This window comes from Alosa alosa, chromosome 17 (genome assembly GCF_017589495.1).
Source record: "Alosa alosa isolate M-15738 ecotype Scorff River chromosome 17, AALO_Geno_1.1, whole genome shotgun sequence".
In the NCBI taxonomy this organism is placed as follows: domain Eukaryota; kingdom Metazoa; phylum Chordata; class Actinopteri; order Clupeiformes; family Clupeidae; genus Alosa; species Alosa alosa.
The window spans coordinates 14063580-14079606 of record NC_063205.1 but is presented as its reverse complement, the minus strand read 5'-3'; the positions used below and the strand labels follow the sequence as shown (position 1 = coordinate 14079606).

At 40.8% G+C, this 16027-nt stretch overlaps 1 protein-coding gene across 2 annotated transcripts in view; it reads left to right on the top strand.

Moving 5' to 3' along the window:
* Positions 1-16027, top strand: part of tdrd9 (tudor domain containing 9) — a 35747-nt gene that overhangs the window by 1023 nt on the left and 18697 nt on the right. For both annotated transcript variants that reach the window (XM_048267267.1, XM_048267265.1), the window contains exons 3-21: positions 351-418; positions 895-968; positions 1282-1503; positions 1829-1951; positions 2903-2983; positions 5070-5234; positions 5653-5756; positions 7238-7369; positions 7502-7586; positions 7725-7782; positions 7990-8094; positions 8977-9074; positions 11503-11634; positions 13117-13276; positions 13812-13875; positions 14600-14663; positions 14864-14908; positions 15353-15406; positions 15741-15857. In XM_048267267.1, coding sequence (XP_048123224.1) covers positions 351-418; positions 895-968; positions 1282-1503; positions 1829-1951; positions 2903-2983; positions 5070-5234; positions 5653-5756; positions 7238-7369; positions 7502-7586; positions 7725-7782; positions 7990-8094; positions 8977-9074; positions 11503-11634; positions 13117-13276; positions 13812-13875; positions 14600-14663; positions 14864-14908; positions 15353-15406; positions 15741-15857 — 1951 coding nt within the window. The remainder of the gene's footprint in view (positions 1-350; positions 419-894; positions 969-1281; positions 1504-1828; positions 1952-2902; positions 2984-5069; positions 5235-5652; positions 5757-7237; positions 7370-7501; positions 7587-7724; positions 7783-7989; positions 8095-8976; positions 9075-11502; positions 11635-13116; positions 13277-13811; positions 13876-14599; positions 14664-14863; positions 14909-15352; positions 15407-15740; positions 15858-16027) is intronic.

Genomic DNA, 16027 nt, shown 5'->3' with positions numbered 1-16027 from the left:
AACACGTGTAAAGTTTGCTATGCAGGTGGCCATCTAGCCAACTCTATCCAACATTTTTGGCATTTAGTTTTCGTGCACATCTTTTTAAAATGTGGTTTTAACGTTAAAAACATTAATGTTAAGTGACAATGTTATGATTGTCGTCTGACATATGGGGTGCTAACAATACCGTCTAGTCATTATGGAATGTAACGTTAGCTTAGCATGCCGTTGACATTATCTGACTCTAAATGGTTAGCAAATTGACGTTAACGTTATGTAACAGAGGTAATGTTAGATGATGAAATTTAATTATCTAGTCTAGTGTTGCTCACAACAGACGTTAAAAAAATATTTCTGTGTGTGCCCAGCTCTGGTGACTCAGAAGAGAGGAATTATTCTGAACGCCAAAATGGAGTGAGGAAAATCAGATTGGACAGTAAGTTAAAGGCACATTGTGCACTCCCCTTAAAGAAAAATAATTTCACTGGGCATACTGTGCAAAGACCAACATCAGTAGTTAATGCACCACACTCTGCACATCATTAACCACACCTCCCCCAACATACTAAATCAATTGCATGGCCCATATTGCTATGTAGCATAGAAATATTAAATGCCATTTGAAAGCTTGGAATCTTGGGAATCCATACATGACAACAATTTTCATGTACTATCTGTATAGTGCTTTACATTGTCAAATTAATCTTACTTTGTCTCAATTAATTTGTATAAAATGCCCCTGACCATATAGACATCAAGGGCTGTCTGCTGTCTTCATGCATGCACAAACACCCTCATTTAACAATAAGTAATGTCAAGTATATCCATTAGTATTACATCCTGAACTATGCCATGAGATTTGCTCTCCAAAGCACTCCAAGACTAGCCTAATTTGGTCTTTGTAACGACTAGGTTCATCTGAGCCCCCACCCTCCCTGACCAGCGTTGAATATCCTTCCCTACCGATCACCAAGGACAGACATGAGGTAGGCCCTTAGAGAGAATAAGCAAATACTGTTTAAATTTCTGTTACTCGTATACTTCCCTTGTGTAAATCATTGGTGGCTGTGTGTGTTTACTGACCTTGAAAGCAACACAATGGAGTTATTTAACAATTACAAATTACAACATCAGACTCACTTGCAATAGGCAGAATGGAGTCTTTAACACTGGTGATGTGCACCCAGAAGGCCAGATTGAAGAATAACTCAGTTATTAATGAATAACTCAGCTGTGACTTGTCTGTGTGTAAGTTCAGTAGCTTGTCCCTCTAAGAAAGAATAATTGTGTGTTCCACAGCTTGTGTCTCTAATAGAGAACAACTCGGTGGTAATCATCCGCGGGGCCACAGGTAGTGGAAAGACCACCCAGGTGCCTCAGTTTGTACTGGACTACTATAATGAGAGGCATGTGCCCTGCAACCTGGTGGTCACCCAGCCCCGCAAGATCGGCGCGTCCAGCATCGCACGCTGGGTTGCACGTCAGCGCAAGTGTGCTCTGGGTAGTTTGGTTGGCTATCAGGTATGATACAGGCAGGGCGTAGTTTGAGAGTGTATTGATCTTACAGATGTGCTCCACAGTTCAGACACATTTCTGTGTGAATGTGTTTTCGAGTCAAGTTTTCACTTTTCCGATGGTGTTAAGCTTGTAAATTGACTAAATCGGGTTATGGCAGCTGGAATAAGATGTATGACTCATGCGCAATCGGAATACTGTGATTATTCAGAATAAAACCGGAACATCATGAGCATAGTCATTGTTTAGAATATAATTTCTCTCTCTCTCTCTGTCTCTCTCACTCTCTCTCTCCATCACTCTCACACCCTCACTCTCTCTCTCTGTGTAGGTGGGCCTGGAGAAAATGGCGTCAGAGCACACCAGGCTAATTTACATGACCACTGGAGTCCTCCTGCAGAAACTAGTGGGGGCCAAGAGCCTGACTGAGTACTCCCACATCTTCATAGATGAGGTATGAACCATCACGTGCAATTTAAAATACTCAAATAACTGACAGTGTTATAAGTTATTATCCGGTTATTTGCGTTAGCAACGCTGCTCTTTTGAGGATCCATTAATCAAGAGCATAACTGTATGTACTCACCACTGCCGACTTGAGCTGCAAAAGAAGCTCTGGCCACCCTGTCAAGGACACATGTCAAAAAGTATGGGGAAGCTTTTGACGCTTTGGCTGCTCTGACGTGGCAGCATTCTACATTGCTTGTCTTTTGCCGCTGAACCGCGTCAGCTCATTAGCATAAGGTTGACCAACTTTCTGCTTGACGCTCAAGTTGCTCAAGACGCCCAAAACGCAACGCCGACTGATTTGCTGCTTGTTGCAGCTGAGCGAAGCCGGCTTCCATTGAAACTGAATGACTTCCTGTATCTTTTGCAGCTAAAGTTGGCGGCGGTGTGTACGTACGTACGGTAAGGTAGCTAGCCTCTGGTCTTTCCGGTACAGTGTCCTTAACAAGGAGTCTTAAGCAACGCAATGCAAAGATGGTCCTTAATTTGACTGTAAATTTGGTGGTCTCCCTTTTATTTCTCTGCATTGTGTAAAGTACATACTCAAATATGTCATATAAAACATTACAAAGAAAATGCAAAAATCCACTGTTTATTGTGATTCCAACATTCTCACTACTTTGGAATACTCACTTTCTGGGGGTGAATAAAATTTGTCAGTGTGAACGCTGCCTGATCAATGACGTAACATAACATCTACCAATTGTAGCATAACTTCTATGCCATGCCATGCTATGCTGTGTTAGCAGATTTCCACAAATGCCAGCAAAAGGCATTTTCCATAACATATAGTGTCTTCCTCAGAGTGAATAAGGGGCATCTTGTATCAATACAGTGATTTGTCTGAATAAAATTCATGGAAGTTTGTCTGACAGAGCAAAATGGTTTCATGCAACAGGTTCATGAACGAACAGAGGAACTGGACTTCTTGCTGTTAGTCATTAGGAAATTGTTGTTCTCCAATTCTCGCCATGTTCGGGTAAGTCCAACATGCTTACACACATACACGCACCTGCACGCACGCACATCACTGTGTATACATCATACATACACATCACTGGTAGTCATTGCGAACAAAAGACCAGCATAAGATCATCAGGACAGAGGATTTGGACCAGATCGAAGCCCACTGCGTGGGCAGTACATTTTTTGTGGATTGGCTCAAGGAAAGACTAAAAACTGAATGATGTTGAAAGACTGGAGTTTCAAGTTTTTTGGCCCTTAGAGCTGGTCCTAATTAACCCTTAAAGGAGTACCGTCACACCGGTGTGACGGGAATGTTGAGAAATGAACATTCTAAAGAATATCTGGGTTCATTGAATTCAACATAGAATTTTAGAACCTTCAATTGTTGCGGAACTTAGAACGTTCAAAAACCTACACCTTTAAGGGTTAATATCTCTCCAAATTTGCCTTCGCACCTGTGGTTACACTGTAGGCTCCTCTAGGCTAGTCAAAACATTCTCATACTGGCAGAGCGCTGCTCCGATTGCTTTCCCTCTAACAGTCCACCGGCTGGGGCACAGTGGTCTTAGTGAGGCTGAAGGTCCGTCCCCTGATGCTGCTGCTATTGCTGAAAAGAATCCTTTGAATTTCCCTGAGAACTTGCTTAATGTCCCAAATTCCTACCAACACCAACAAATGACGACCAAACGAGTGTAGACTTGACTTCAAACCCACGCAAATTAGGCTTGATCTGCAGTTCTTAATGTTTAATTCCACCTTCAACAAGAACATGCAGTTCAGTCAACAAAAACATAATATGGCTTTTTTTCTGTTCGGCCTATAAGCCAAAAACGACAAGAAATGTTCAAGCATTTCGTACCCAATGTTCCAACGGGTCACAACATCGGTCTTGAGCTTATGAGTGGGGAGGCCCAGAAGCTTTTGTTTTTGCTCCAACATGAAGTTGTACTGCAGTGGAAAAAAGTGGTTATGCGCCGGACTCTTCCTAGTAACCTGGCGACAGCAGGCAGTTTTAGTGCGCGCTGTGAGGCGAGGTTGAGGGTATGGGCAAAACATTTTACGTGAAGGTAGCCCCCCACCTGCGCAGCCACAGCCATGTTGGACGCATTGTCCCTAACCAAAACAATCTGTTTGTTAGCAATGCCCCACTCTTCGGTTGCTGTTTTCAGCACCTCGGCCACATTGGCCCCGGTATGGCTCTCATGCATCGCCCTCGTTTGTAGAACTTGAGCTAAAAGCTGCCATTCATTCGTGATGTGATGCGCGGTTATGGTCATGTACGACTCCGTAGCTCTTGATGACCAACCGTCACACGTTATAGCTACTCCTTCGGCTAAACTCAATGTTTCATTTACCTCATCTTTGAATTCACTGCAGAGTTTGGGGATGGCAGTGTCAGTAAAATATTTACGCGAAGGGATCACATACCTGGGCTCCAGTATGCTAAGCAGATTCTGGAAACCTTCATTCTCCACCACACTGTAAGGCTGTAAATCTTTGGAGATGAAGTAGGCTATCGCCTCAGTGATTTTCTTAGCCTTTTCGGAGTTTGGAGGTGGCTTTATCATGTTTGTTTGGTCCAAGGTGCGTTGATTTGGGGGTAGGACAACAACTTTGGGTCGTTTCACTTCCTCGGGGGCAGCTAACTCCAAATGGTACCTTGTGAGATGGGCTCTCAAATTTGTCGTATTTCCCACAGTACTTAATTTTCATGTGGCATTCCTTGCAAATGACATACTGCATGTCAAGGTCTTTACTATTTGCCTTTGAATGAAAACCAAAATTTACCCACACTTTAGATTTGAAAGACGACGGAGCATCGTGTACAAACGGTTGTGATGAAGCCATTTTCATTTGAATATGCTGTTGAATGCACCACAACAACAAAGCACTGCAACAAGCGCCACCTTGTGGATGTAGGCTAATACGCAAATGTAAATGATCAGAGTAACGTTAAACTCCGAGAAAACCAATGGAGAAAACACGAAAGTAAAACAAATAATTATATAATTAAATATCGCAATATGTTGAGCTACTGTATCGATATAATTGTGCGCGCAAAATATTGCGATACTTAACAGAATCCATTCTTCTCACAGGTTGTCCTGATGTCGGCCACCATCAACTGTAAGGAGTTTGCAGAGTACTTTGGCACACCGCTGCGTACTCAGCTGAACCCTGCATATGTGTTTGAGGTGGAGGGAACACCTTATGCAATTGATCAGTTCTATCTGGACGACATCCGCGGGCTTATTCCCTTCTCGGTGAAGCAACTTTACACACACACACGCGCACGCACGCGTACACACACACACACACACACACACACACACACACACACACACACACACACACACGCGTACACACACTCACACTCACTCTCTCTCACTCTCACACACACACACACACACACACACACGCACACACGTGCACACACGTACACACACACACACACACACGCACGCACACTCACACTCACTCTCTCTCACACACACACACACACACACACACACGCATACACACAGGGACACATATATTTTAAACTACATTGTGTACATTTGTTGTTTCTCTTCTGAACACATAGAAGCTAGTTAACATAAGAATAGATATAGTCTGTTTCAAAACATTGGTTTGTATGCATGGACTTACCTGTGTGTGTGTGTGTCTGTGTCTGTGTGTCAGGCGGTGCCCATGTACATGGATGAGCCTGGCATTAGTGTGCAGATGTACAATGTAGCCATCAGCCTGATTGAGAGCTTCGACACCATGGAGGACAAAGATCAAAGGTCAGAGGGGTCGAGGGTCATGGGTGGGGGGTCACATTAAGAGGGACATTTTTTGTGCTTCTGTATTTCCCTACAGGGATGTAAACTCTTCACCTTTACGCAAAATTCCCCTTTTTAAAGTATATTTTTGGGCTTGTTGCTTTTTAATTCAGATAGGACAGCAAGTGGGAGAAGGAGAGAGAGTGGGATTGGGAAATGACTGTGGGTCAGCTTCAAAGCCAGGTCCTTGTGGGCACCTCGTGGGCACCTGGGCCTGAATGTGGTACGGGACGTTGCAGCCACTTGTGCCACAGCTATACCCAAATTGTAGTATTGTCTGCCACTGCAAGCGTTTACTTTCTGGACTCCTTTTTTCGCTCAATGGTGTTTTAAGCCCCTCTCGTCAACTTCAAGGCAGTGCTGCCACCGTCGACTTCAAGGCACCTAACCCTAACCAGAGAGGGTTAAAGCGGAGCGAGAGGCGCAAACGTTCGACAATTTCCGCGTTCGATTATTGCAAGGGGGAGGGGGGGGAAATCCCCCTTTATGCAGACCACAGTAAACCCTCGCTGCACTAATGTCAATGGAGACTTGTGGAATTTTACCAATAAATTGGTCATTATGTCTTTCTGGATTTGTTGAGGGTTTTTTGGAAAATTGTGTCATAATCTGTAATTGTTTGGGATCATTTCAAGCCTAAAAGTGTAATTTTTTTAGCGTTCGGATTTGTAATAAAATAACTTAATATCAGACCATGCTGCTGCCAGTTACTGTCCGGTTGTTAGCATGCTAGCTAGCCTCTTAGCTAAGGTAACATTTTAAGCGGAGAAGTGTAATTTCTTTGAAATGACAACTAGCTGAATAACATTACTGACATTAGTTAAAGTGGATAGTTTATACTCAAGTGAATTTGCAACAGTATATTAAGTTTAAGCGAAGTCCTTCAACTACTAGTCACTTGTTAGCGCATAGCTGTATTGCCATAGCTACTCTTGTATAGCATTTCAAGCTAGCGTTAGCTAGCTAGCTAGCTCAGTTCACATGACTAATTAAATTATTCATATCATGTCCTAAAGAATGATTAATTGGTATCATACATGATTATAGGCAATAATACTGTGAACACAATTATGTTTATCTGTTCTTATTGCTTATTAAGAGAGAGAGTTTATTTAGTGACGTAAGGTGACACTCCCACTTATGCAGACCGGAACTGTCCCGTTTTGCTCCCATAGTAACGAATTACGTTGCTCTATCTTGCTAGTAATCAAGGATCTTTGCCCTAACCCTAACCCTAGTGCCTTCCATGCAGAGCTGCCGTTGGGGGCTTAAAATACCAAACATGCTCCCCCCCCATCCGCATTCTTCCAACACCCAACTTTACTCCCACCACTTATTGGGTCTGACCCGGACAGTAAAAGTAGAGTAGAAGACCAGTGGTGACCAGTGTGAATGTGTGAGTTTGAACTGTGCACTTGCTTGTTGTTTTTATTGTCCCCCAGTCATGAAGGGGAGGAGAGGGAGAGGAAGGGGCTTGTGAAGCTTCCAGTGAGGGGCAGTGTTCTGGTTTTCCTGCCTGGCCTTGCTGAGATCCAGTACATGCAGGATGCCCTATCCAAACTTGGGCGCAAGAGGTGTGTGTGTGTGTGTGTGTGTGTAATATGTGTGTGCAGCGTAAGCAAGTGAATCAATGAATGATACAGCTCTATTTGTGACTTGCCATTTTTGTAGTTATCTCTGATTACAATGTGTGTGTGTGTGTGTAGGTTGCAGGTCTACCCACTCCATTCCACAGTGACGCTGGAAGAGCAGAATGAGGTTTTCTTGGTTCCTGTGGCTGGATACAGGAAGGTAATTGTGGGCAGAATGGGAAGATTAAGAACAACTACGTCAACGCTGCATGTGAAGAGATCTAGGTCATCTATGATCATTTCTAAACCCTTGTCCTCTGTGTGTGTGTGTGTGTGTGTGTGTGTGTTTGTGTGTCAGATCATCCTCTCCACTAACATAGCTGAAAGCTCAGTCACAGTACCAGATGTGAAATATGGTAAGTGTCACGTTTCGACACAGAAAAAATTCTGCTCAGTCACTCTGTCTGTACAGATCATGACATTTGTGTTTTGTTAAACCCAACAACAAGCCCTGCCTTTCTTCTTGAAAGGCAGGGCTTGACCACTGCACCATCTACATCAATGCATCATCAATGATTAATACCAAGTGCAATTTATATTGTGTGTGTGTGTGTCATTAACAGTAATTGACTTCTGTCTGGCACGGCACCTGGTGTGTGACAAAGACACAAACTTCCGCTCACTCCGCCTCACGTGGTCCTCCAAGACAAACTGCAACCAACGCAAAGGTGTGTGCTCACTGCTTAGCCTTCCTGTTCTCATGGCACAGATCTTCACACCGAGTTGCTCCATGATGTGGTAAAGATTAAGTATTAATTCACAAAGAGGAAAGAAAAAAAAAGTAACTCACAGGCAAGCCTTTATTCACGACGCCGGAGACAGGTTACAATCACACAAGCATCCTAGCGAGCATGAGAGCAACAAGTCTGTCTTAGACAGTTATACCACTATTTATAGAACTAAAAGAGGATACACAGGATATTCTTGATTGATTTCATAAAATAATAATAAAAGACCTGTCATGATAAAGAAAAGCTGGTATTACTCCATACTCCCTAAGGGAGATTGACCTCAGAGCTCATGGACAAAAGTCATCCTTGTAAATGTCTACATTTCTTTAAAGTATAGTCAGTAGACCCAACCCAAGTAGACATTTAACAGCTAAAGTGTTAAGTCTAATTACTGGACATTTCCCACAGTTACTTCTGTGTTGTTTTTAAATTATCTAAAAGTACTGCATTCACTTAGCACATGGGAATTAGTCTACTTAATAAGTAGGGATGCATCGATTGTGAAATGATGGGCCGGTGCTGATACCAATGTTTGACTTGACTTGACAATGTTTTAAATAACAATTTGGCTGATTGCTGATGCCAATATTTGTTTGATTGTTTTATTATTGTTGTTAATCATACCCTTCAGTGGCAAAAACAATTATGCCCCGGTCTGCTCATAACACAATATTTACCGAGTGAAATATCGGTACATCTCTATTACCAAGCCAAACTGCAGTAGCATAGCTTTGCTGGTCTTAACCATATTCACTAGATCTTATGTTCAGGTGGTCAGATTGCATGCACCACTAAAGAATGTTTTGTTTGGCATTTCAGGTCGAGCAGGGCGGGTCTCCAAGGGTTACTGTTACCGCCTGGTCACCAAGGACTTCTGGGAAAGAGAGATCCCAGATTTTGTGATTCCCGAGATGCTGGTGAGAGTTGTCCTATGTGCCACTGGTCTTGTAAGACATATGCCTAGAGCAGAGGAAAGCATTTGGTGTGTCACTTTTTGCACATAATCTGTGTGTGCATGTATCTGTGGGATGCTCTGAAAAACGTTCTAGACTCCGTCTACCAGTAGGGTCATTCCGTGTGAAATCACCCAATTTCAGCGCAATTTGGCAGGTGACCCTCTCCGAAAAAATCTGAAAAAAATAACAGGTGTTTGTAGACCAAATCCATGCATAGATCTTAAATAGTATATCTGTATAACTAATCGTTGCAAAACTACAGCCCTTTGAAACTTAGTCATTTTAAGCATTGTGGTGAACAATCCTTTTTGTTCAACTTCCAGCATTATTGGCTCTTTTGGTATTTCACACACATTAGTGAAACTATGTGAATAGAAGTACATTTTCCTGTTGAATTAAAAAATCCAATCGGATCAGACGTATCTTGTGTACTTTCCCCTCTGGAAAGCTCTGAAAATGGCTAGAAATTCATAATGTGAAAAGACATCATCACCTTTGAGGGCTTCTCATTCAAAAAGTATGTGACACAAATTCATCCGATTTTTTCCCTACTCATGTATGTATTATAAGGTCCTGTCCATGCATTAACTTTGGTTGTTATAATTTGAATATTTTCAGCGCATTTTTTTAAAATTGGGCTTGATTTTCAAAAAGCCTGTTTTCATCTTCTCATTTCACCACGTGGACAGTAAACAGGATTTAAATTTTACCATATATCATTCTGTATGTGAGGATCATCTGCCCAAAAGTTGGGCTTGTTGCTGAGTTTCTTCATTGAGAGAAGATTTTTTTAAAATATTGTCTATAAATCCACTGAATTTGTATTGGATCTGCAGTACCACTTTGCACCACACGTGGTGCTCTTTTAATACAATGGAAGTCAATGGAAGAGTAAGAGAGTCACTTGTTTGCTGCTCATATCCAATCTAAACACACAGTTTATGGTTCATAGTTGAATTGGTCCAAATAATTATTGCAACATGAACAACATACTACTCATACATAAATCTTATTTAGAGAAAATAAACTGATCAAGTAAATTATACACACAATAAGACTGACTGGTCATCATACATGCAGCAACAGGATTTAGCATAATTACCATCTTTGTAATGAATTTTCTACACCAGCTTCAACCTATCAGTGCCTATGTGAGCACTTTAATAATTTCTAGCCAGCTGGTTAGGCAAAGTCTATATCCATCGTCATATGCTTGGGATGCAGTCCTCTGTGATACATAGACAAAGAGCATCAAGATGGAGATCAGTGCTTTGTCTCCATGTGATCTGGGAAAGAAGTTGGAACATATTCAAGAAACAATGGGTTTCTAAAATTCAGTTCATCAAGGTTGATGAAGATGACCATGTGTGTTTCCATCACAAGTATTCCTAACAAGGTTTGAGGACTCGTGGATCCAAGAGGCATTTGTAAAAAGATAAATCTTTAGTATTGATTTTTCTGCATCTGACAATGCACTGAATTTTAGAAACCCCTTTTTACTTGAACCATATGAACCATAAACTGTATGTTTAGATGTGATATGTGCAGCAAACAAGTGACTCTCTTACTCTTCCATTGACTTCCATTGTATTAAAAGAGCACCACATGTGGTGCAAAGTGGTACTGCAGATCCAATACAAATTCAGTGGATTTATAGACAATATTTGTAAAAAATCTTATCTCAATGAAGAAACTCAGCAACAAGCCCACATTTTGGGCAGATGATCCTCACATACAGAGGTATATATATATATATATGGTAAAATTTTAAAAAATCCTGTTAACTGTCCACGTGGTGAAATGATGAAATGAAAAGATGAAAACGGGCTTTTTGAAAATCAAGCCCAATTTAATAAAAATGCTCTGACAATATGATGATGTTAACAACCAAAGTTAATGCATGGACATGACCTTATAATCCATACATGAGTGGGAAAAAAATCTGATGAATTTTTGTCACATACTTTTTGAATGACAAGCCCTCAAAGGTGGTGATGTTTTTTCACATAATGAATTTATAGCCATTTTCAGAGCTTTGCAGAGGGGGAATTACACAAGATACACCTGATTTGATTGGATTGTTTAATTCAACAGGAAAATGTACTTCTATTCACATAGTTTCACTAATGTGTGTAAAATACCAAAAGAGCCAATAATGTTGGAAGTTGAACAAAAAGGATTGTTCACCACGATGCTTAAAATGACTTGAAACTTCAAAGGGCTGTAGTTTTGGAACCATTAGTGATACAGATATACTATTTAAGATTTATGCATAGGTTTGGTCTACAAACACCTGTGATTTTTTTGGGAGAGGGTGACCTGCCAGCCACTGGGTGATTTGACACGGAATGACCCAGTAACAAAACAAACTGTGTGTGTGTGTGTCCAGCGTTCTCCTCTGGACTCCATCTTACTGAAGGTGAAGCTGCTGGACATGGGTGACCCCCGGACACTCCTTGCCACGGCTCTCTCCCCACCCAACCTCAACGATATCGAGAGGACTGTGCTGAAGCTCAAAGCGGTCTGTGTCTTTGCTAATCACAACTTTCTTAACAGCCTCACAACTGTTTTTCACCTCTTTTTTTAAACTGTTAAAGCCGAAGTCTGCTCATTTCACAGTAACCTTTTCAGTGATTCTTACCCATAACTATGCCTGAATTTATAAATCTTTGTGGAAGTAAACATATATAGTGATTAAATGTATTTTGAAAATGCACCTTTTATGTCACACAAAGTTACTTCACAAATGTAAGCATACAAATACAATTCATAAAACATATAACATAAAACAATATAACAGTAAAGCACAGTCATGTAATAGTCACACAACACTTCTTATACACTGCTCAAGCCCCTCCTGCACTTCAAGTACTCACCAGCAGGTGGCGCCTAGTTCCTATGAAAAGTGTGTTGTTTAGAATTATTGGTCTCTTATCTTTTGAGGGTCAGCACTAATGCTGCCAGAGGAAATAGCTTTTGGTCGGTAGCACTGGGGTCAAATGTTTTCCTCTGCAGTTCTTAGTTTAGACTCTAGAGCAGGGGTGGGCAAACTGCGGCCCACGGGCCGGATCTGGCCCGATGTGGTGTTGATGCATTTATGTTTTTTTATAAGCTTTAATATTACTGCAGTTATTATAAGCGTTTTAAGGCTATTACACATCTTGAACAGACCAGACCAACAGTCAAGGAATGGGGTACGGTGCAGGAGGATACAGTAGACACTAGGCCTCTCATTAGATGGCCAAGAGAGAGGGGATGATGTCAGCTGGTGAGGATAAGAGCAAGGACAAGTAAGAGGTGGGCATTGGCTGCTATGAAGTAAACAAGATAAGAAAGCCCTGCTTACACCCAACTGGAAAGAGCCAGAACTATACAGTTTTGCATATATTTTTATGCATGATGGGAAGATGGTTTCCACCAATATTAGTAACCCTGTCAGATGCTGATTGGCCAAAAGGTGTCTTTCGAGAAGTTTGTCCACCCCTGCTCTAGAGCATGGGTCTGCTGTGTCATTATCTTTGCAGCTGCAAGGCCGAGAGGTTTTTTATTTTTCCTTTCAAAAAGGTTTCACTGGGTCACAGAGAGTACAAAAAGAATAACTTCAGTATGTTATTGAAGAATAATATCAGTGAAGAATAACTTCACTATGTTTAAAAAATAACCTCAGGGTTTTACTTGACTGCTATAGAGGTTATGTAAATACGTGTTTTACTGTTTCAATCTTTTTCTCATCTTGATGTCTTCATTTCATGTTATTTATTTTGCTACATGGCTTCCCCGGGTAGAGTCTCCACTCCTACCCCCTCTTTTCACATAACGGCTCACAAAAAATCAAAGATGTAATTTGCAGATTAATGACACACAAATTGATACGTGTCCATTTGCTGAAAGGTTAAAGTCTCCCACTAATTTGAATAGGAACACAGACAAGTTTAAGTTTAATGGCAAAGTGAGTATCAGAATGTGATCTGCTAAAAGTGTGTCTGTGTGTTTCACTGTGTAGATGGGAGCACTGTCTGTAAACAGCCCCAGTCAGAAGCGCTATGATGGGGAGATGACCTTTCTAGGCCGTGTGCTTGCACACTTACCTGTGGGTTTGCACCTCGGGAAGATGATCGTTCTTGGGCACGTGTTTGGTGTTCTGGACGACTGCCTAATCATCGGTACAGTCTTTTCTTTGCTACTACAGGGCTTCAAGTTTCTAAGCGCTGTGCCATCTGCCATCTAAGCGCTGAGCCATGGGTCAGGCAGTTAAAAATGTGAATATAGATTGTTATATGTAACAGGTTTCTGTTATATACATATAACTGTTTGAGCAACAGTGGCAACAATAATGCACAGTTAAGCCCAAAATTATTCATATTCATGCAAAATTTTGATTTATAAAGCATTTTAATTTGACCAATATGTTTTTATACCTGGAAACAACATAAGCACATGACAAAGACCATACATTCTGACATAAAGAGATAAATCAGATTTAAAAAAAAAAAAACAAATTCTATGTTTTATTGCTGAAAAAAGAAAAACTATATAAAATCAAAAATAGTCATGGTGTGAATAACTATGGGCTGTATAATGACATAACTCTATGGCATGACTTTGAAAGGCTGTATGTGTACACGCTAGCCTACATGACTTTAGAAATGAAATTATGAGACTTTCACCCAACCCGTGTGTCCATTTATCTCTCCCCAGCTGCTTGTCTGTCACTGAAGAGCTTCTTTAACGCACCTCATCTGCAGCCTCTGGCAGGGTTCCGGTCAGTCTGTTAGGAATTTTTTGTTTTGTTTTGTTTCATTGATTCATTGAAATGAAAAGTAACAAAAAACAATGTTCAATGTCAAGGACAGACAGTTATCATGTACAGCTAGAGACCCATACCTCTTTTTTTGTTATCGAAAGCAGCCATAAACATCCACATTCAGGAGAACAAGAGAACCTGCTCTTGACATTTTGTCAGCATCCTCCCTCTATTTAACGTGTTTTGCTAATAATTCAGTTTTCCAACACTGAGAGATTGTCAACCCAACATGTTTTACTACTTTTCAGAACAATGGGTGTTTATGTTAGACTTTAGTATGAGTTCATACATTTTGACCTACAAGTCCACTTAGCATGGAGTAAGATATTCAAACTGAAGGTACACACACATGACTACTTAAATATGTTTGTCTATAAACTTCAACTTATTTCTTTCTCACTCTTTCGTTCTTTATTTCTTTCTTTTTTTCTCTCTCTCTCTCACTCTCTCTCTCTCTCTCTCCCCCTCTCTTTCCTCTCTATACTGTTCCCTCTGTAAGGTTTATCCTTCTTTACACAACAAAGCTGCATTGTAATTTATTATAAATATTATTCTGACCTGAGATAGGCCTAAAATACTTGTCGCTGGGCCATAAACTGATCCTAGTGTGGTGCATCCAGCTCAAAGAATTTGCCTCTTTCCTGCTAGAAGTGACCCATTGCTTCGGATTTTTCTCCCACAGGAGCAAGTTAACATTTGCAAATGGCGTTCCCAGTGACTACATTGCTTGCCTCAATGCCTTTAAGGTGTGTGTGTGTGTGTTAGGATGTGTCTCTGTCTGTCTTTGACTGTGTGTGTGTGTGTGCGTGCGTGTGTGTGTGTGTGCGGGTTTTGTCACGACATTCAAAACAACTACTTATGTTTTACACCATATCCTTGCATAGTGTTTCATATGTGATGTGAGTCTTGTGATGTTTCATGTGGTATGCGTCATTTTGTTTTAAAGGCATGGCACTCTCTGAAATCAAAGGGCGAGTTCCGACATACCAAGGTAAGAGTGCATACAGCATACATTGTTTTTTGTTTGTTGACATAATTTGTGCTGTTGACTCTGATAAGTTAATATTTGTAAGACATTGAAATGTTTCTGGTGGTATATTTTATAGAATATGGGCCGCCTTTGATAGTTTAGTTTTGAGGTCATTTCCAGAATAGGAGACCTTTTTTTGCAGAAGTCACTAGATGCCTCTTAAAAAAAGAACTTAGTTGCAGATATTGCGTATGGAATGATCTTATTTAAAAAAAAAAAAAAAAAAAGTTTGCTAATCAGTCAAGTAAACATGAGAATGTTTTGCTCTCAGGTTTATGATAGTGAATGTTCTGTAACTTTACTTCATGACTGTGTGTGTGTATGTAGCAGTAAATATATGTTCTGTGTATGCTGTATTGTACATTTTATCATTTGTATTTTCTTATTCACCAACACATCTACTAGGATGAACTGGATTGGGGGAAAGAGAATTGCATTTCTATCAAAAGAGTCAGAGAGGTACAAACACACCCATGAACATCAAAAATCACAATTGTCACAGAAATTCTCTTTAGACACTTATGCTCTCCTAAGTTCTATAAAGACGCACAGCAATGGTTTAAAGATTATTTGTATAATCTTATAATGTTTGATACCGCTTGGCCAAGTGGGTTTCTCCCTGTCTCAACAAGCTTGAGACAAGCAAGAACCCCAAACACTGATCATGGACATATTTTCATTGTTTTGCTCAACTACAATTACATAGCAAATCAATTGCACAGAAAACTCATGAAAACAGAAAAGTTATCAAAACAATGTCTCAAGGATTCATGCAGGTGTGTCTTGTTTTCAGGTAGCAGAGCTGTATGAGGACTTGAAGAGGCGTGTTGCCCAGTTTAACATGCACCCCGGCTCCAGTCACTCCTCCCTGGACTACACCAACTTGCACATCCAGAAGTTCATCTTACAGGTGAGGATGTGAGAAAGGGACGGGAAAGTGTTGTCATGTAAAAGCATCAGCTTGGACTTGAACACCAGCAGTAACACTTGGACAATAAGCACCAAACCTTAATTGATTATAACTGACAGAAATACTATGTACGGACAAAACAATATTGGGACACATGGCCATCCTTAATA